A 20,757-nucleotide genomic window follows, 5' to 3' on the forward strand; every position below is an offset into this window, starting at 1 on the left:
AGAAAAAAAAAATTAAAAAAAACAAGGGTTCAGTCCACACACAATAGTAAGCAGCAAACTGAGTATTAATGTAAATGTAAATGATTCTTCGATAACCCCAGAGCCAGCCAATGGAACCAATGTTTACCATCTTACTTCAAAATTTTTCATCATCATATAAACAATGATCTATTATATACATCTGTAAGAGTTATTACAAAAATAAAGATAAAACTCCGAATATATGAAATCAGTGTTTTAGATATCAATTTATTTTTTATTTTCAAAACTGGAATTTATAATTTTTACACTTATAGAATTTGCATAGTCAACAGGAAGATGCTGAAGATACCACTATGTCGTTGGAGAACTGTGCCATGCTTTTCAGGTTGAAGGAAAGCATCTATCACCAGCTGCATGAGCTCAGGGGAAAAAAAATATGTTGCAAGAATTCATTATTTTTCTCCATTTCTAGCCCCTGTTCCTATTCAGGTATAGCAGCACAGATGGTGTTGTGGTAAAGACACATAACACTGTCAGGAGCTATAATATATGACACAAATCTGGCATTCCACATTCCCACAAGTTTCAAGGTTAAGATAGAAACTGGTCACTTTTCTGACATTCAATTAACTTGTTTTCTTTGTATTTGCATTAAAATATAAAATTATTTTTATGAGATAATCTTCCCTAATTCATTCATTTCTATGACTCTATGAGTTTATTTTATTAACATAGATTTAATAATATTTTGAATTATTTTAGTGTATCTTGTGTTGTGATAAGTATGCTCTTAAAAGGTATTCAATTAAAAATTGAATTATACCTAAATTAATGAGAGAAGCTTGGTAAAGGGGTTAATGGATAATGCTTTTGAAAATTCAAAGCTATTATACCTTTCTACTCATATATATACAGTTTTCAAATATATATATATATAGTTTTCATATATATGGTTTACTTGAAGTAAGAATATGAATATACTCTTTTATCAGTAAATAACAGGTTGTTACAGAGTACGTATATATGAGAATATTCTTTTCTAGAGACTATAAATTGCAAAGTTTCATAGGATTACAATATTTTCAAAAACTAAATGATGAGGCAATATCCTACTAAGTGTGAAAAGGCAGTAAATTTCAGGGAATAAAGAAAAACATTTGATCTTCTATAAAGCACATATAGAAATAAACCTAAAATCATAGGCTCTTCATACCAGATTTTTCCTTTGAAATTCAAACACAAATTCATCTTCTCTGTCTCTCAAGTCTTCATCCAGATGCCCCTTCATCACAGGGAACAGAACAATGAGCCATCTTCCAGTGAAAAAACTAATTAAAGAAATTAAAATATGTATCTGAATATAGATGGTATTTAACTCAACATATGTTAAAGGATATTGGTTAGTGTGCCTTCCCATAAAAGGCTGAATGATTTTTCTCTCTTGGATGTATAAAGTAGAAATGAACCGAAAGAGTGAATATATTTTTAAAAATGAGCACCACTGGGCCAGGTGTGGTGGCTTACGCCTGTAATCCCAGCACTTTGGGAGGCTGAGGCGGGTGGATTACCTGAGGTCAGGAGTTCGAGACAAGCCTGGCCAACATGGCGAAAACCCGTATCTACTAAAAATACACAAAATTAGCTGGATGTGGTGGTGGGTGCCTGTAATCCCAGCTACTTGGGAGGCTGAGGCAGGAGAATTGCTTGAACCCAGCAGGCAGAGGTTGCGTTGAGCGGACATCGTACCATTGCACTCCAGCCTGAGCGACAGAGTGAGACTCTGTCTCAAAAAAAAAAAAAGAGCACCACTGGAGTAGAGGCATAAAATTAAGTTGTTTGTCTTTGGAAAGGTAGCTTTAGATTCCCAAAACATTGAATCACAAAGGCTAATGTTGATACGGAGCTGGAGGCTGTGTTATGTTTAGGACAATATAAAGGTCTTTTAAAATATTTCTGGGCCAAGATAGATTACTGGGCAAATATACTGTTCCTCAAATTCAGTTTCTCAAAGGAAACTAACAAAATTTACTATATTTTTGTGGATATAAAGGGAAATTTAAGGAGAGAGTAGTGAGTATTTTGTGTATATATATACATATATATATATATGTATAATGACAAATAAGGCTCCATAGATACCCTGAATGACAGAAATGATGGGAGTAAATCTAGGAAATTGGAACTGATAATTTTCCATCTACATTTCCAACTAACATATGTGGAAGTGCAAATAAAAAACAACATTAAGTTCTTTCTGTGGGACATAAACCTGAAATCAACAGTGCCAGAAGTGTTATGTGGTCACCAATAATGTATTTGATATTACTTCATATTAATAGAGCTATGTTGTTCAGAAAAATACCTTGATAGGCACTACATAATTGGGGTTGTATTACTTACACGGTGTTCTCCTTTACCCCCCATTTAGCTTGCAGCATGAAATCCAATCATACTAAACCTCTATCAGTTTCTCAAAGGCAATGTGTTCTCTTAGGAGGTGGAAAATAATTCTCCCCACTCCCTTGGGTTGAGCCTTCAGATTTTACCTTCAAGACCCCATGATCAAGTCAGTTGTCCCTCTTATGTCTTCCCATTGCACTCTACTTGCCAATTCTATCCCTGATCACACTACTTGGTAGTTGTTGGCTGGCTTGTTTGACTTCTCCCATTAGACTGAACTCTATGGAGGCAGGGCCACGTCTGTTCTGTGATCACATTTGCATCTTCTATTCCTAACAGAGTACCTGGAACACAAATGGCTATCGAATAAAAGTATTTAAATAAGAAAAGAGATTGTTCAGTCCACTCTGCCTGTGTAGACAACTGTAAAGAAGTGCTCCATTCTGAAACATTGCATACAGTGTTAAGTACCTGGCTAAAATATGTACCTGGAGGAGAAGCTACCAATAGGGAGAGGGAAAAGATTCTATATAATGACAGAATAGGCACCTTCAACAAGAAAAGCACTAGAAAGAATACAACATGCTTTTTAATTTTTTTTCCTCAGATGACTGTAAACTGTACCATGGAAGAAAAAAGATGTTTTCTATGTAGCATGATCAGAGGACATAGGTATTATTAATGGATAGAAGTAATAAACAAATGGATTCTACTTCAGCATAAGCAAACATCAACTAATGATTAGCCCTGTCATAAAATGACACTGGGTCTTGTGGCATAGAATGTTGTTTTCATTAGGATGGCTACTTTTGAGGGGAGGAATGGAAGGAATTGATGAGTTCATGTATTAGAAAGACTAGAAGGTTTCTCAGGCATATTTAATGTTATGTGGGGTAACTAGGTTAAAGGAAAAAGCAGTAGAAATTGGAGTGACAGTTTGGTGACTGCTGTTGTATTTGGAGGTGACATTTGCGAAGCACTTACTGAATACAGGCACCTCGCTAAAGTTTTACCATGAAAATATCAGCGTTTTCTAATATTAGGACTTGATATCTGCTAATCTTGGAAATGTTTGAATTCCCTATTACTATGTGACTCTCCAGATCTGTTTCTAATTTTGTATTTCATTCGAATACATTTTTTTAAAACTTAAGTGTATTTATTTAATAAATCCTTACACAAAGCTATGTGTCAAAAACATTTCAACACTTTGATAAAAATGAAATCATTTAATCCACATGGTGTGATTTTTATCCCTTATTTGCACAACTGAAGCATAGAGAGGTTAATAGTTTCTATGAGGTCACACAGGTGAAAATAGACAATGCTAGGACTCCAAGGACCCAGTTCTCTATATGGTTGGGATCATCTGAAGGAGCGCCTCCCAATCAAATGGCCACGTGGGGCGCTAGTTCATTCTGTTTAACCATTACATACTATTGTATGAACATCCTGATATAAAGGTTCCAAAGCCTTTATTCCAATTTGTGCTATTTTGTTTTAGGCGTATGTTTTAGAAGAAACATATCATCCCACATTTGTAAAGGTGTCCAGTCTGATTATGCCTTTTAATTCGTGAGTTTAGTTTGTTTACACTGATTTTCTTTATAGGTACATTTGAGTGTATGTCTACAATCTTATTTCACATTTTCTATTTGTGCCATTTTTTTCTTGACTGTGTTTTTTCTATTTCTGCCTTTTTTTTAATTAAGGATTTCCATATTCCCTCATTTACGTATTTTTTTCTCTCTGCAGATTTAGAAAAGACTGATTCTATATTTTAGTGTTAACTTTAAAGTTAACACTATTAAAGTTTTATATCCATGATTAACAATATATCTTGATTTAATAATTTGATGACCAGGTAATACTGCTATCTGTTCTTGAACATAATAACTTCAGTATGTGTAAACTATTCTGTAATCATTCCTCAACAATTTATTGTTTATATTTTTCCTTAAGCACCACATACACAGACATGTACACATACACATATATAAAATCATATATACAAGTTGTTAGCTACTGAATATTATTAGTTGTTAGATATTCTAAAAATATCTGTATTCACCATTATCTTTCTACCTAATGCTTTTCCTCTGGTTGCATTTTTCTTTTAATTAAAATTGATGCTCTAATAATTCCTTTACTAAGAATTTATTCGATGGACTCTTAATCTTTGTATGAATGATTTTAGCTAGAGATAATATTTTAAGCTGACAGTTATTTTCTCTCTAGGTTTTGAAAGCACTTCTTGCATTTATTTCAATTGATAAGGACATTTTCCTTTGGTTTAATTATTATTTTTTGCTAGTTAACACGATTTGTCTCTGGATTTTAAAAATTTTAGTTTAGCATTGATGTGTACAGTTCCTCTATTATGTGGTGAGGTGGGAATAGGTTTATCTATCCTCTTTAGTCTTAGGGTGCCTTCTGAATCAGAATCTCCATGTGCTACCTTGATTCTGAAAAGTTTATTACCAGGTATTTTTTCAAATATGACTTCCAGCTCATTTTTTCTGAGACACTTATCAAATATATGCCAGAGCTCCCTATTCTATACTTTATATATCTTTAATTTTTTATATTTATATGTTTGTGTTTCTGTGGTGTGTTCTGAGTAGATTCCTCAATATCATTTTGAAATTCAGTCTTCCCAATGGTGGCAATTGTGTCTTGAGTTTGTTCTGTCTACTGAGGGAAGTTTTTTGTTTTTGTTTTTGTAATTGTAGTGACTACATATTTCTTTATTAAGAGTCCTTATAAGTTCCTTTCCTGTCTTCTTGCTTGTATTTGATCTCTGTTACATTAAAAGAAAAATAGATGTGATTGTCATTTTTTCAGTTGAGCATTGTAAACTGTTAATTATTAATGAGTTTTACAATCTTATACATATGAACATTTCATCTTGGTTGAATTCAGGTTCTGGTTGGTGATTCTGAGAGCCACCTTCCCTCCTTCCTTCCTTCCTCCCTTCCTTCCTTCCTGTCCTTCTTTTCCTTCCTTCCTTCCTGTCCTTCTTTTCCTTCCTTCCTTCCTGTCCTTCTTTTCCTTCCTTCCTTCCTTCCTTCCTGTCCTTCTTTTCCTTCCTTCCTTCCTCCCTCTTGTGCAGGCTGGAGTGCAGTGGTAGCAATCAGGGCTCACTGCAGTCTCGACCTCCTGGGCTCAAGCCATCCTCCTGCCTTAGCCTCTCAAGTAGCTGGGACTACAGGTACAACTATCACATCCAGCTAATTTTTTGTAGAGCTGGAGTCTCCTTCTTTTCTTTCTTTCTTTTTTTTTTTTTATGTTGACAGAGTCTTGCTTTGTTGCCCAGACTGGAGTGTAGTGCTATGATCTCGACTTGCTGCAACTTCTGCTTCCTGGGTTCAAGTGATTCTTGTGCCTCAGCCTCCCAAGTAGCTGAGACTACAGGCACATGCCACCATGCCCAGCTAATTTTTGTATTTTTTGTAGAGACAGGTTTTCACCATGTTGGCCAGGCTGGTCTGGAACTCCTGACCTCAAGTGATCCGCCCACCTCAGCCTCCCAAATTGCTGGGATTACAGGTGTGAGCCACCATGCCTGGTCTTATTTTTCGTACCTTTCTTCAGCCGTTTTGGAACTTGGGTTGTCAGGTTTGTTTTGTGTGGGAGATTCTTTGTGGTTTTTATGTTTCCTCTTTTTTTTTTTTTTTTTTTTGAGACAGAGTTTCGCTCTTGTTGCCCAGGCTGGAGTGCAATGGCATGATTTCTCCTCACTGCAACCTCTGCCTCCTGGGTTCAAGCGATTATCCTGCCTCAGCCTCCCGAGTAGCTGAGATTACAGGCATGCGCCACCACGCATGGCTAGTTTTGTATTTTTAGTAGAGACAGGGTTTCTCCATGTTGGTCAGGCTGGTCTCGAACTCAGATCACTCTCACTCAGGTGATCCACCTGCCTCGGCCTCCCAAAGTGCTGGGATTACAGGTGTGAGCCACCGAGCCGGGCCTTTGTTTCCGTTTTAAAATTAATCAGTTTGTTGGTTCGCCTCCAGCTTGCCATCTGGTGCTTATTCAAGAACCGGGTTTTAGAGTAAAAGTTTGCTACTCTGACCCACAGGAAAGTAACAGAGACGGCCACTAAGCAAGCAGAGAACTCGATTCATTTCTTACCTTTGAAAGTGTGGCTTTCTGTTTTCACAGTTCCACAAGGTCATATCATCTGTAGCCCAAGAGAGCGCAGTTTTTTTGTTTTGTTAAGCCTCCTCTAATAAACATCAAGAGCTCTGGGCATCCAATTTTTGCCATAATAAGCAGTAGGCCTGGCTCTGTACATCCATATATGGGAGTACTTTTCATCCCAATGGCCCCAGAGAAACTGACCTCTTGTCACTGCCTGCTTTGGAGCTTTTAATCCCAGAAGGCCAGAGGATGTAGTCCTACTCATCTTCTTATACTTATGGCTCATGAAAATGTCTGTCCAGTTTTTAAGGCCAGCTCTGTCTTTCACGTTTTTCTCTTTTTCTGTTTTATCTAAACTGCTTTGTAATGGGAGCAGGCGTTGCATCATAGCGTGATTTTACTTCCTGGCATGAAATGATGTCTTACTCATCAATTCATCATCTGTGCTTGCTTTTGTTTATGATCATGGAGACTTATTACTATATTTATGTTAGGATAGTGATAAAAAAACAGAATTGGACTTAAAACATACTAACATGGTAGTGCTATTGAAAAGTCAAATACACATACACTATATAGTAGATTGAATAGAACAGAGCAGTGGGGAAAGAGTCATCATGGTGTATTCAAATTTGCATCAGCGTGCTTCTCGGGCTTGTAGGTGATGGAGAACTCGCCCAGGTAGTGGCCGATCATCTCCAGCTTGATCTCCACCTGGTTGAAGGTCTTGCCGTTGTAGACGCCCACGCTGCTGCCCACCATCTTGGGAGGGATGATCATATCCCGCAGGTGCGTCTTCACCACTTCCTGCTTCCCTATGGTCGGCGCCTCAGCAGCGAGTGCGGCTTGCGCCTCAGCATTCCGCCGCAGGCCGTGGTTCAGCCGCAGCAGCTGGCGTGCACCGTACAGCTGCCTCGGCGGCTCAAAGGACATGTCCAGCAGCTGGCGCAGGTCCACACCGCGGTAGGTGAACTTGCGGGAGGTCCGCTGCTTCTCCTCTACCTCTGCCATCTTGCCGGATCCTCTGAAAATGATTCCATAAGTGCCAGAGTCTTTCACATACGGATTTTAACCTAATTCTGTAATGATTTTGATTAGCTGATATATTAAAAACAACGTCAGTAAGTTTTTCCCTTCAAGGAAGCCTCAACTTTGAGAAACGGTGAATTACGTGAGGTAAACCTCATATTTATGTGAGGAAAGCTCTGCACTGTTTTGATTCTCACATTTTAATTAGCTGATATATCAAAAACAATATAAGTAATTTTTTAATTGTATTTTATTATTATTATACTTAAAGTTCTAGGGTACATGTGCACAATGTGCCGGTTAGTCACATATGTATACATGTGCCATGCTGGTGCGCTGCACCCACTAAATCGTCATCTAGCATTAGGTATATCTCCCAAATCTATCCCTCCCCCTCCCCCCACCCCACAACAGTCCCCAGAGTGTGATGTTCCCCTTCCTGTGTCCATGTGTTCTCATTGTTCAATTCCCACCTATGAGTGAGAATATGCGGTGTTTGGTTTTTTGTTCTTGCGATACTTTACTGAGAATGATGATTTCCAGTTTCATCCATGTCCCTACGAAGGACATGAACTCGTCATTTGTTATGGCTGCATAGTATTCCATGGTGTATATGTGCCACATTTTCTTAATCCAGTCTATCATTGTTGGACATTTGGGTTGGTTCCAAGTTTTGCTATTGTGAATAGTGCCACAATAAACATACAAGTGCATGTGTCTTTATAGCAGCATGATTTATAGTCCTTTGGGTATATACCCAGTAATGGGATGGCTGGGTCAAATGGTATTTCTAGTTCTAGATCCCTGAGGAATCGCCACACTGACTTCCACAAGGGTTGAACTAGTTTACAGTCCCACCAACAGTGTAAAAGTCTTCCTGTTTCTCCACATCCTCTCCAGCACCTGTTGTTTTCTGCCATCCCCATCAAGCTACCAATTACTTTCTTCACAGAATTGGAAAAAACTACTTTAAAGTTCATATGGAACCGAAAAAGAGCCCGCATCGCCAAGTCGATATAAGTAATTTATCCCTTCCAGGAAACCTCAACTTGGAGTAACGCTGAATTACACGAGCTAAACCTGGTAATTATGTGAGAAAGGCTAAGTATTGGTTTTGTTTCCCACATTTACATGAGGAAATTGAGGCACAATGTTAAGTGTCACAAGGTCAAGTAACTAGTAACGGGCAGGCCAAGATAGAAATCTGTTTCTAGAACTCTCGTGCTTAATGACTAAGAAGCGTGTGCAGATGCAAGGGCCAGACAGGGAAACAAGAGATCTATTTGTACCAATAGCATGGAAGATTGACATTGTTTCAGGGAGCCGCGTTTTTTCATAAAAACTTCAGGATTAACCGACCTCACGTATTTTCTCCAAAGTTATAGTTATGTATTGGATTTAAGAATAGACTGAACCTGGGCTCCCCACTGCACAAGATAAAAAACTGATAGAGGCTGGGCACGGTGGCTCACGCCTGTATTCCCAGCACTTTGGGAGACCAAGGTAGGCGGATCACCTGAGGTCATAAGTTTGAGACCAGCCTGGGCAACATGGTGAAACCCTATCTCTACTAAAAATACAAAATCAGCTGGGCGTGGTGGTGGGTACCTGTAATCCCAGCTACTCGGGAGGTTGAGGCAGGAAAATCGCTTGAACCTGGAGGCAGAGGTTGCAGTGAGCCAAGATGGCGCCACTGCACTCCAGCCTGGGTGACAGAGCGAGACCCTGTCTCAAAAAAAAAAGAGAGAAGAAAAGGTAAACCAAATGATGTACAGAAGATATTACAACATATAGAAAATCATTAAACATCATTGGTCACTCAGAATACATCCTGGGCTCAACACAGTAATGGTAAATACTCGAGGTGATGGACACCCCAAATACCTTGACTGGATTATTGTCCACTCTGTGCATGGGACCAAATATCACATGTATGCCATAAATATGTAAAATATTATCTATCAATAAAAAACTTAATAGACACACAAAATAATGTGGTTGTTCTTAAAATTGGTTTTACTCTGTGCTTCTTTACTTTTCTTATAAAGCCAAGTATTTTTAGATCCAGAGAAATTTTCAACATTTCTAAGAGTAACTTTAGCAGTAGATGAGTATTATAAGTGTGACTCTTTATGTGTGATTTTAAAGTGGTTTAAGCAAAGGAACAACATTCAGATTTTTTGAAATTACATATTTATAAAACTAATGTAGAAAAATTTATGGTGACAATATTGTTTGAGTAGAAAGCTAAAATTTCATTGAGTATGAAGTTGGTATAATACTATTACAAGCTGCCTTTATCCATTGAGTTTTGACGGTTATAATCAATTTAAAATGTAACTTTTCTTTTTGGAATTATAACAAATACAATTCTCATTTTAGATAAATCATTTGTCACACTTGTAAGATCACTTCACAGGGAAAAATATTCTTTCTTGTCTTCTCTATTTTTTTACTGGAAGAAATGATGTACTTTTTCAAGTTTTGCTAAGAACTCTTCAATTATAACAAATATTTGATGTTATAAGATTGACATTAAATACTTAATATTATTAATATATAAAATACTGTGTCATATCTTGTGGAAGAGAGAGAAGAACGATTTGTGAAAAGATACTGCTTCTTGCACATAACCATGTTTCTGCTCCTTAGTAATCTTAATTTCAATTTTGTAAAGCTTGTCTTTATTATTATCAAGAAAAGCCATAATCTAGACCAAGAATTTTGATCAGATGGCCCTTACCTCAGATTTTCAATCACTGCTCTAAGAAGGCAGATAGATAACTGTTAAAATTTGGATAAAAATGAAATAAACAAAAATATAGTTAAGTATTAAGTTTCAGCCAAGGCACATGCCAAGAGATAAACAAATCATTTGTAGAATCATTGGATAGACTCTAAAGAATATTCAGCAATATTGTATACTCTACCCGTTACTTGATACTCAGATATAAAGATGTTGATAACAATGGAAAGCAGATGGACAGGGCGTGTTTACCTTTCAAAATATATCTGTCATGGAGGTAGCGTGTTCAACTCTTGATAAGTTTGCCAGATTTAGCAAATTAAAATACAGGAGACTCAGTTCAAATCAGTTACATTTTAGAAAAACAATGAAAAGAATTATATGTGGAATATGCTTATTCTAAAAAGTTTAATCATTGTTTTTCTGAAATTGAAATTTAACTGGGTATCCTGTGTTTCATCTGGCAACTGTAACTACCGAGAGTGGTGTATGTATTTATATGTGTGTGTTTGTGTAGTTAGTATGGGGTGGTCTGTCTTCTATGGGAATTTGTGAAAGGTAGAGAAGGTTGGAGTCACCATGTACATATTATAAAATACATTCAGCCATTCTCATTAAGTCTAAATTAAAAACAGTTTCCCCCATCCTCCATAGGCGGTGTGCAGTGACGCAGTCTTGGCTCACTGCGACCTTCATCTCCCAGGTTCAAGCAATTCTTCTGCCTCAGCCTCCCAAGTAGTTGGGATTACAGGCGTGTGCCACCATGTCTGTCTAATTTTCTTGTATTTTTAGTAGTAATTTTAGCAATTTTTAATAGTAATAATTTTAGCAATTATATTGCTTGGGTAGCTTAACTATTTCTGCAAGATTGCCTCTTCAGAAATGAGACAGAATCTTTTTTTTCTGTATTTTTTTAGAAGAAGGTAGGCAATATAAGGACCAAAGCTAAGAAATACTCATGATATAAAAAAAAGTTATTGACAAACTAAGAAATCAGCAGTTTCAATCTTCAAATCTTCTACTGACTGTATGTTCAATTCAGTCACCTAAAAAATGCATTTCCAAATCAACTTATGATTTTCACTAGTACTAAGGGGAAAAACCCCAATGCAATATAAGAAAATTTTAAAGGATCATTTTTATTTGGCCTACCAAATTTAATTTGACTGAAAATGTTCGTTGAGAATGTTTGTTAAAAATGTTCAGAAATGTCTGGTTAACCCTGAATTAAGAAAAATAGGTCAACCATAACACATTTTCTAATAATTCTGACTTTAGTTAAGATTCAAACAAGTTTGGCAGAGCATCAATATCAGTCACAACACAAACTCTGGTTTAGAGGTTCTTCATTCTATTTTACGGTATTATCTGTGCATCTCGGAAGTAGTGATCCAGCATGGCAGACCCTAAATATGCAACAAGAGAAAGTGACCATCAATGAGTCAGCAAATTCTCTTATTCAGTATTGGCTTGAGGAGCTCTTTCATTCAAGACTTTTCAAACATACACACACACACAGACACACGATTTTAGGAGAGTGAAATGTTTTTTTACTAAATATTTAACATTAGTAATATGCAAATATGAACAATAATTTTGTGGATATTTAATCTGTGCCAACTTTTAGCTAAGCACTTTAAATATATTGACAATGTTTTCCATATGAAGTAGATAGCATTATAATTTTTGTTTTGCTTTTGTTTGTTTGTTTGTTTGTTTTTTGAGACAGAGTCTCACTTTGTCACCCAGGCTGGAGTGCAGTGGTGCAATCTTGGCTCATTGCAACCTTCATCTCCCAGGTTCAAGCAATTCTTCTGCCTCGGCCTCCCAAGTAGTTGGGATTACAGGCGTGTGCCACCATGCCTGTCTAATTTTCTTGTATTTTTAGTAGAGACAGGGTTTTGCCATGTTGGCCAGCCTGGTCTGGAACTCCTGGCCTCAAGTGATCCACCTGCCTCAGCCTCTCAAAGTGCTGCTATTATAGGCATGAGCCACCGTGGTCGGCCTAATTTTATTTTTAACAATGCAGAAAGGGAATCAAAAATTTTGACTAATGTTTCTGTGAAGTCAAAGCCTATGCATTCAATGTATATTGATACACATGAGTAGAAACTGGCATAACAGTTGGAGCATATTCATGAGCATATCTGTGTTTTCTCTTAAATTATGGATCTCTTTTCCACAGAGTTTGGGAGTAGTCCTTTGGTGTGGGGCTGAGGAAAGAGCAGCAGAGCTGTCTCTAAAGTTACTGGCCACTCTCTCCTCATCCTACAGCTCTATCCTCTTTTGACTCCTACCCTTGACACAGCCTTTCTTAGGCTCCTTTTATTTAGATATTGTACTCTTCAGAAATTTGCCCTTCATTCTTTCTTCTTTGGTTTTATAAATCCCTCTTAAGAATGTGATGTAGTCTTGGTCTTCAGTGATGTAAGACCAAGGAGATTTATGTTTTGAACTCCACTTCCTTCCAGAATTTCATATGTGTAGGCAAAATGGATATCCTCTGAATATCCCATATGCATTTTATTTTATTTTTCATAGGTTATTGGGGTACAGGTAGTATTTGGTTACATTAGTCAGTTCTTAATGGTGCTTTGTGAGATTTTGGTGCACTCATCACTCAAGCAGTACACACTGCACCCTATTTGTAGTCTTTTATCCCTCGCCCCTGTCTCACCCTTCCCCCCAAGTCCCCAAAGTTCACTGTATCATTCTTATGCCTTTGAGTCCTCATGGCTTAGCTCACATATCAGTGAGAACATAGGATGTTTGGTTTTCCATTCGTGAGTAATTTCACTTAGAATAATAGTCTCCAATCTCAACCAGGTCACTGCAAAGGCCATTAATTCATTCCTTTTTATGACTGAGTAGTATTCTATCGTGTGTGTGTGTGTGTCAGTTTCTTTATCCACTCGTTGATTGATGGGCATTTGGGTTGGTTCCATGATTTTGCAGTTGCAAACTGTGCTGCTATAAAGATGTGTGTGCAAGTATCTTTTTCATGTAACAACTTATTTTTATATGGGTAGATACCCAGTAGTGGAATTGCTGGATCAAATGGTAGTTCTACTTTTAGTTCTTTAAGGAATCTCCACACTGTTTTCCGTAGTTGCTGTACTAGTTTACATTCCCCCCAGCAGTGTAGAAGTGTTCCCTGTTCACCACATCCACACCAACATCTGTTATTTTTTGATTTTTTATTATGGCCATTCTTGGAGGAGTAAGGTAATATTGCATTGTGGTTTTGATTTGCATTTCACTGATCATTAGTGATGTTGAGCATTTTTTTTTTTGTATGTTTGTTGGCCATTTGTGTATCTTCATGCAGTGGCTCACACCTGTAATCTCAGCATTTTGGGAGGCCAAGGTGGGTGTATCATGAGGTCAGGGGATCAAGACCATCCTGGCCAACACGGTGAAACCCCATCTCCACTAAAAATACAAAAATTAGCTGGGTGTGGTGGTGCACGCCTGTAATCCCAGCTACTTGGGAGGTGGAGGCAGGAGAATCGCTAGAACCCAGGAGGCAGAGATTGCTTGAGCCAAGATCCCACCACTGCACTCCAGCCAGGTGACTGAGTCCACTTTTTGATGGGATTTTTTGTTTTTTTCTTACTGATTTGTTTGAGTTCATTGTAGGTTGTGGATATTAGTCCTTCATCAGACGTATAGATTGTGAAGATGTTCTCCCACTCTGTGGATTGTCTATTTACTCTGCTGACTGTTCCTTTTGCTGTGCAAAAGCTCTTTAATTAAGTCTCAGCTATTCATCTTTGAGGGTTGTTTTTGTTTTTGTTTTTTTGATGGAGTCTCGCTCTATTGCCAGGCTGGAGTGCAGTGGCATGATCTCGGCTCACTGCAATCTCCATCTCCTGGGTTCAAGCAATTCTCCTGCCTCAGCCTCCTGAGTAACTAGGACTACAGGCACACGCGTGCCACCCCACCCAGCTAATTTTTGTATTTTTAGTAGAAATGGAGTTTCACCATGTTGGCCAGGCTGGTCTCGATCTCTTGACTTCATGATCTGCCTTCCTCGGCCTCCCAAAGTGCTGAGATTACAGGCATGAGCCACTGCGCTGGCCTTATCTTTGTTTTTATTGTATTTGCTTTTGGGTTCTTGGTCGTGAAATCTTTCCCTATGCCAGTGTCTAGAAGGGTTTTTCCAATGTTATCTTCTAGAATTTTTACGGTTTCAGGTCTTGGATTTAAGTCCTTAATCCATTTTGAGTTGATTTTTGTATAAAGTGAGAGATGAGGATCCAGTTTCATTCTCCTACATGTGGCTGGCCAATTATCCCAGCACCATTTGTTGAAAAGGGTGTCCTTTCCCCACTTTATGTTTTTGATGGAAACACATCCCATGTTCATGGATGGTTAGAATCAATATTGTGAAAATGACCATACTGCCAAAAGCAATCTAAAAATTCAACACAATTCTCATCAAAATACTACCATCATTCTTCACAGAATTAGAAAAAACAATTCTAAAATTCATATGGAACCAAAAAAGTGCCTGCATATCCAAAGCAAGACTAAGCAAAAAGAACAAATCTGGAGGCATCACATTACCTGATTTCAAACTATAGTATAAGGCCGTGGTCACCAAAACAGCATGGTACTGGTATAAAAATAGGCACATAGACCAATGGAACAGCATAGAGAACCCAGAAATAAACCCAAATACTTACACCCACATGCATTTTAAATTAAGTGTTCAAATCTAACTTTATTTCCCAAATATACTCATCTTTCATATTTCTGGTCTCAGTTAATGACATTGATACTCAAATCAGTGAGCCTATTAGAGATTATGTTATTTGAGTTATTCCTCATATATCCTCAGCCACTAAACTTTGTCAATCTTGCTTTTAAAATATTTTCTTGAATCATTCATCATCAAAAAATCATATTTTCACCTAAGTATTGTGTGTAATATATTCTTCTACCAACCCAAAATTCATCCTCTCTACTGCCATTAAAATTATTTTGACAAGAAAAACAAGAAAAAATAATGTGTCCATCTCCCTTCCTAAAACATTCTTATGGCTGTGTTGTTTACAGGAGTAGTTGTCACACTGGACTGAGGTATGGAGATTATGGACATAGAAAGGATCCACACACCAAATATCACATATGCTATTTCCCAAACTAATCTGTCCATCTGTGGCTTAGGTGTCGTGGTTTATCAGCCTTTACCCATATTTATTTATTTATTTATTTATTTATTTATTTATTTATTTATTTTCTTGAGACGGAGTTGCTCTGTCACTCAGGCTGGAGTGCAATGGCGGATCTTGGCTCACTGCAATCTTTGCCTCCCTGGTTCAATCGTTGCCTCCCTCCTGCCTCAGCATCCCAAGTAGCTGGGACTGCAGGCCTGCGCCACTATGCCCGGCTAATTTTTGTACTTTTAGTAGAGACGGGGTTTCGGCATGTTAGCCATCCTGGTTTCAAAATCCTGACCTCAGGTGATCTGCCTGCCTCGGCCTCCTAAAGTGCTAGGATTATAGGCGTGAACCGCCACACCTGGCCTGCTGTTTTCTCACTTTTTTTTTTTTTTAAAGAAACGCATATTGCACCAGCAAGCAAAAACCTGGGGCTCAACTAAAGAGCCACTCAGAATGTTGTTAGTCCGAGAAAGTGAATCAGCCTAATGACTACATAACAAATACCTTTGTGAATTAGTTGGTTTTTCATGTTTTGTTTTTAACAAAATTTGCCTGGTAGACCACTACAGATAATGTTGGAGGTGCATAGTTATGTGATTTTTGATATAAAACCCAGAAAAATTCATAAGAATTGAGTGCCAGGGAGTATGTTTTTTATACCCATTTACATGTTAATGATTAAGTTCTCAAGACTTAAACTCATAAATGAAAAATAAGCATAGATTTGATGCTTATTCTAGCAATCCAACATTTTTATTCATGGATATATGAACTACTTATTAAAGGTCTTGGAGTTATTAAAGAATATAGCACAAATAAAATGTTGCTACTTTGAGTAATTATTGATTGAAATTTTTAGTATTTTACGTTACATACAAACATGCTAAAAATTCAGTCTAGAGGGAAATAATGTCAATGTCTTATGGATGTAACATTTTTTAGAAACTATTATTATTATGTTAGAGCAAACTTTTAAAATATTCTGGAATAAAAATATAAGAAAAATAATTTTGTAGGGAAAGTGGAATAGAACTATGAATTCAAGAAGAAAAAATAGTGGTATAGAGTTTTCAACTATCAAAGGAGGACTGTTCATGTATTTTCAAACAAGATAATAATTTTCATATTAATTATAGTAATTAGATTTTTTCAGTATGTTTAAGTTTTATTTTTAAATGGAGTGTTATTTATAAATTCCTAGAAATACAGTTTTTTGCTATTGAAACTTAATTGAAAAATTTAAGACAACATAATTTTAGGGGGTTTGCAAAAAAACCATATAAACCACTGAACCATAGAATCAAGTCAAAATTGCATATTTAGATACATATAGTGATCATTTTAACTTTCTAATCTCATGTCCCACCACTTATATCATCTACTCCATCTACACCTGAGTTTTCTTTGGAGTGTCATTGGTCTCAAAGATTCTGTTTCTTCTGTTTAGAATCATCTTCCATTTCCTTTTTACTAAACAGAAATTGTATGTCACTTTTATGCCAATTGCCTGACACAGTCTCTGTCACATTGTAGATTCACATTAATAAGAATAGTTATGATTTATTGAATGCAGTGGGCAGTAGACTAAGCATTGTGCATGCCCCAGCTGTTTTAATCCTCACAACAACCGTAACGATGACAGAACTGAGTTCCAGAGAGATCTGAATACTTAACCTAAAGTCAAGGAGGAAATGAGCCTTGTTGATTAAATGAATAACCAAAAAAACGCTCGGCTGCTAATGCTTTTATCTAATTTCAACTGTTTCTATAACTTTGGATTTCTTTGGATGTACAATTTCTATAAACTAGTCCAGGCCCTATGAACAGTTCTTTGTTGTTTGTTTTGCTTTTAATAGGAAATGTCTTTACACTTTGTTGTAATTACCTGTTTAATGTCCCTCTCCTTGACAAATGATAAGCTTCATTGAGTCAGGGATCATGAATACCATATTCGCCACACCCAGCATTGTACACAGTGCATGGCATATACTGTGTTCTCAGTAATACATGTTGAATTAACAAATATTCTACTACATTTTAGAAGGAGTTTTTAATCAACCCTGATGGTTGTAGATCATTAGGCACATTATTCTCTAATACAATGCTTCATTTACTTTAGAAATCCTTGTGTCACTTTCTGATTCTGTCATAACCAAATATTCCAAAATTATTCTTTAATTTACATTTCTCTTTATATTGACTATTCCTATCTCTACTTAATTTATTTACAAAGGAGACTCTGTCACCACTGCAGATGGAATGCCTGTATCACTGAACATAAATATAGTAAAAGTACATACCAAAACAAGTAGTGTTATTAAAATCCGGCTAACCATTGTCATCAGCTATGCTTAAGGTTCCTTCTCCTTCTGTTAAAGAGAAAGATTGCCAGCAATTAAGGAGGCCTTAAAGACAGACTAACACCAAATTACTACTTTTGCCTATTTAATCATGATCGAAAAAGCATTAAAAATAGATCATGTTTTTCCTTTATGTGATTCTACTTAGCTTAATGACATTCTGGTGTGACCTTGGAAATCCTCTTGGACACTGTACTAGATGGGGCTTGTAAAATGTTTAGCCCAGTGTCTGGCACATCCTATGCATTCAAAAAAATATTAGTTATTTTTATAAATATCCCACACTTTGAAAAAAATGGCATATATAAAACTATCTTGCTTCTAACGAATATATCAAATGGGACCTCTGTGTCAAGAGTTGTAGGTCATTGAGATTGCCAAACCTTTTAAGGTATTTCCTGCCTACTCCCTTGCTCATAAATATGTGAATATTTATGAGATTTCTAGCAAAGAAAAGCACTGAACATTTCTTGAAAGTATTAAAGTAAATTGAAAAAAAGAGTCAGAAGGGGGACTACATTGAGTTTGATTCACTAAGAAGGCAGAAGCTACTGGATCAATGACTACCTTCAACAGAGTCAGAGTTAAGCTTGTCTCAAGATGTCACACTATTAAGCAAAGAGCAATGATGTGTAACAATTTCTGGAAACTAAAAGGAGAGAAAGGGAATTGCACTTCTGGCCACTTTTTCACAGTTATTCCAGAAGTGCATATTCTTGATATTTAAGAGACTAGGGATTAAAAGTTTATTGCTTGATATAGATGTTGCTGAAAAATTTTATTTCCCATCATATTTAATATTCACAAATGATATGGTTATTAAAATATACAGTAAATTCCTTTCAAAGTGCCACATATTTTATACTAACAAAGTTATTACACCTTCCACATTTTAATAATTTCTTTGCATTAGAAGCCAAAACTCTATCAAAATCTCCCACAAATATTCTAATTTATGTGAATCTCATACCTAGACAAGGAGAAAATTAAGCAAAAATATTTGTGAATTCATAGAAGCAACTCGTCTATATGACTGAAAAGATGCATATGTAACTTTAGTTTGGTTAATTGACACCATCCATAGAAAAGATGCTGCCAGTACACTCTAGAATGTTCAGTTGAAGTTGATATTTCAAAAAAGATAGGGTAATGGAGTTTACTATAATTAACAATGAAACAGTGAGAATTATTGGAAATTCACAAATTAAACCAGCACACTCTGTTTATCAACTTCCTGTTTGAACTGTGCTTCTCATTTAACATATAAACACCACCTGTGCCAGTGCTTTCCTCTCTAAAATTGCCATAACCTTGTTTCAGAGAAATCAGCAGTCTGTGATATTTGCCTTAAAATAAAAGAACAAGGCTATCCATTCTCAGAAGAGCTAATGTGTATATGGAATATCCAGAAATCCTCTTTACTGAGGGAGTCCGTCAAATCCTTTGGAGACTAGTGTTTGTTTTGGAGGCCTTTGATAAACTATTAAGTTTAAAAGAAAGAAACAAGTATGTGCAAAGTTTGTTTCTTATATTTCAAAATATGCAGTTGCTGAAAATAGTTACTTGGTTCATGAGCTGGCTCATTAGGCTCATAGCTAATTTTTTATTTGATTTTTATTATAGTAAAAGATAAGATAGAATTTACCATTTTTACTGTTTTTTAAATGTACAGTTTGGTGCCATAAAGTACATTCACATTGTTGTGAAACCTTCATCACCATACATCTTGCAAAACTAAAACTGCGCTCATTAGACAATAACTCCCTATTCCCTCCTCCCCTCAGCCCCTCATAATCCCCATTCTATTTTCTTTCTCTATGAATTTGACTACTCTAGGTACAATATATAACATATTTAAGTGGTACCCAGAGTAGTCAATATTTGTCCTTTGTGACTGGTTTATTTCATTTTGCACAAAGTTTTCAAGGTTCATCTATGTTGTAGTATGTATCAGAGTTTCCTTCCTTTTTAAGGCTCAATAATATTCCATTGCATGTATATACCACATTTTGCTTCTCCATTTATTTGTTGATGGACAGTTGGGTTTGGTCTACTTTTTGGCTATTGTGAATAATGCTTCTATGAACATGGGTGTACAAATATCTGTTCAAGTCCCCCTTTTCAGGTCTGTTTTTTTTGTCTGTATCCAGAAATAGAGTTGATGGATCATATTGTAAATTCTATGCTTAATTTCTGGAGGAACCACCAAAATTTCATGTCTTAATTTTATCCAAAGGAACCCATAGCCTTTTTCCTGTTGTCCTTTTCACACTCTGCACACACACACGCGCACACACACACACAAACACACCCTTCCTCTCCTCTTTATTCAGATTGGGTTTAGCAGGGGAGAGTCATTATAAAGCTCATTAATCTTCATTTTTCACAGCAAGATTCATTTTATAGGACTGAAAGATGCAGAAATGGAACCACACAGCACTTTGTCAGCAGCTAGAATTTCTGAATGTGATGCCGAGTGAAAATTAAACACAAGAGACCAGACAGCAGCTCTAATAACTCAGTAATTTCTAAATAAATAGACTGAGATTGATGGAACTGAAAACAGTTTTCACTAACAAGGGAAAGTGTACAGGGTAGTAATGTTTGACTCAAATATGCTTTGCATAAGGGATTAGAATTCCTGAAAGCCTCTCATTTCCCCATCAGAGAGTTTGTTTCTTCTATCAGTCAAATGGTGGTTAATTATCACGTTTCAAGGAGCAGCTCATTAATTCATTAACTAAAAATAACTAGATATTTATGTAGGAAGATAACACACAATAACCAATAACTTGAATAGCTCTGCCAATGTAAATTGTCTTCCAATTTCATGAAAGTTTCAGGAGGTGATTCCACACTAAAAGTTTATGCCAATTGTTAATTTCCACTTCAAGAATTTAAGAATTTTGGAATGAAATAAATTTAAAAC

At 36.5% G+C, this 20,757-nt stretch overlaps 1 protein-coding gene and 1 long non-coding RNA gene across 2 annotated transcripts in view; one reads left to right on the forward strand and one right to left on the reverse strand.

The window, feature by feature from the left end:
* LOC129059610 (uncharacterized) overlaps positions 1 to 20,757 on the forward strand; it is a 1,962,070-nt gene that overhangs the window by 304,207 nt on the left and 1,637,106 nt on the right. The window lies entirely within an intron of this gene.
* Positions 7,141 to 7,554, reverse strand: LOC100431668 (small ribosomal subunit protein uS19-like). The gene has a single exon (XM_054556394.2). It carries the CDS (start codon positions 7,534 to 7,536, stop codon positions 7,141 to 7,143), a length of 396 nt encoding a protein of 131 aa, XP_054412369.2. The 5' UTR covers positions 7,537 to 7,554.

Source organism: Pongo abelii, chromosome 4 (assembly GCF_028885655.2).
Source record: "Pongo abelii isolate AG06213 chromosome 4, NHGRI_mPonAbe1-v2.0_pri, whole genome shotgun sequence".
Taxonomy (NCBI): Eukaryota; Metazoa; Chordata; class Mammalia; order Primates; family Hominidae; genus Pongo; species Pongo abelii.

Excerpts from the sequence above, each read along its gene's own strand:
- LOC100431668 (XM_054556394.2), bottom strand. The coding sequence starts at position 7,536 with ATGGCAGAGGTAGAGGAGAAGCAGCGGACCTCCCGCAAGTTCACCTAC.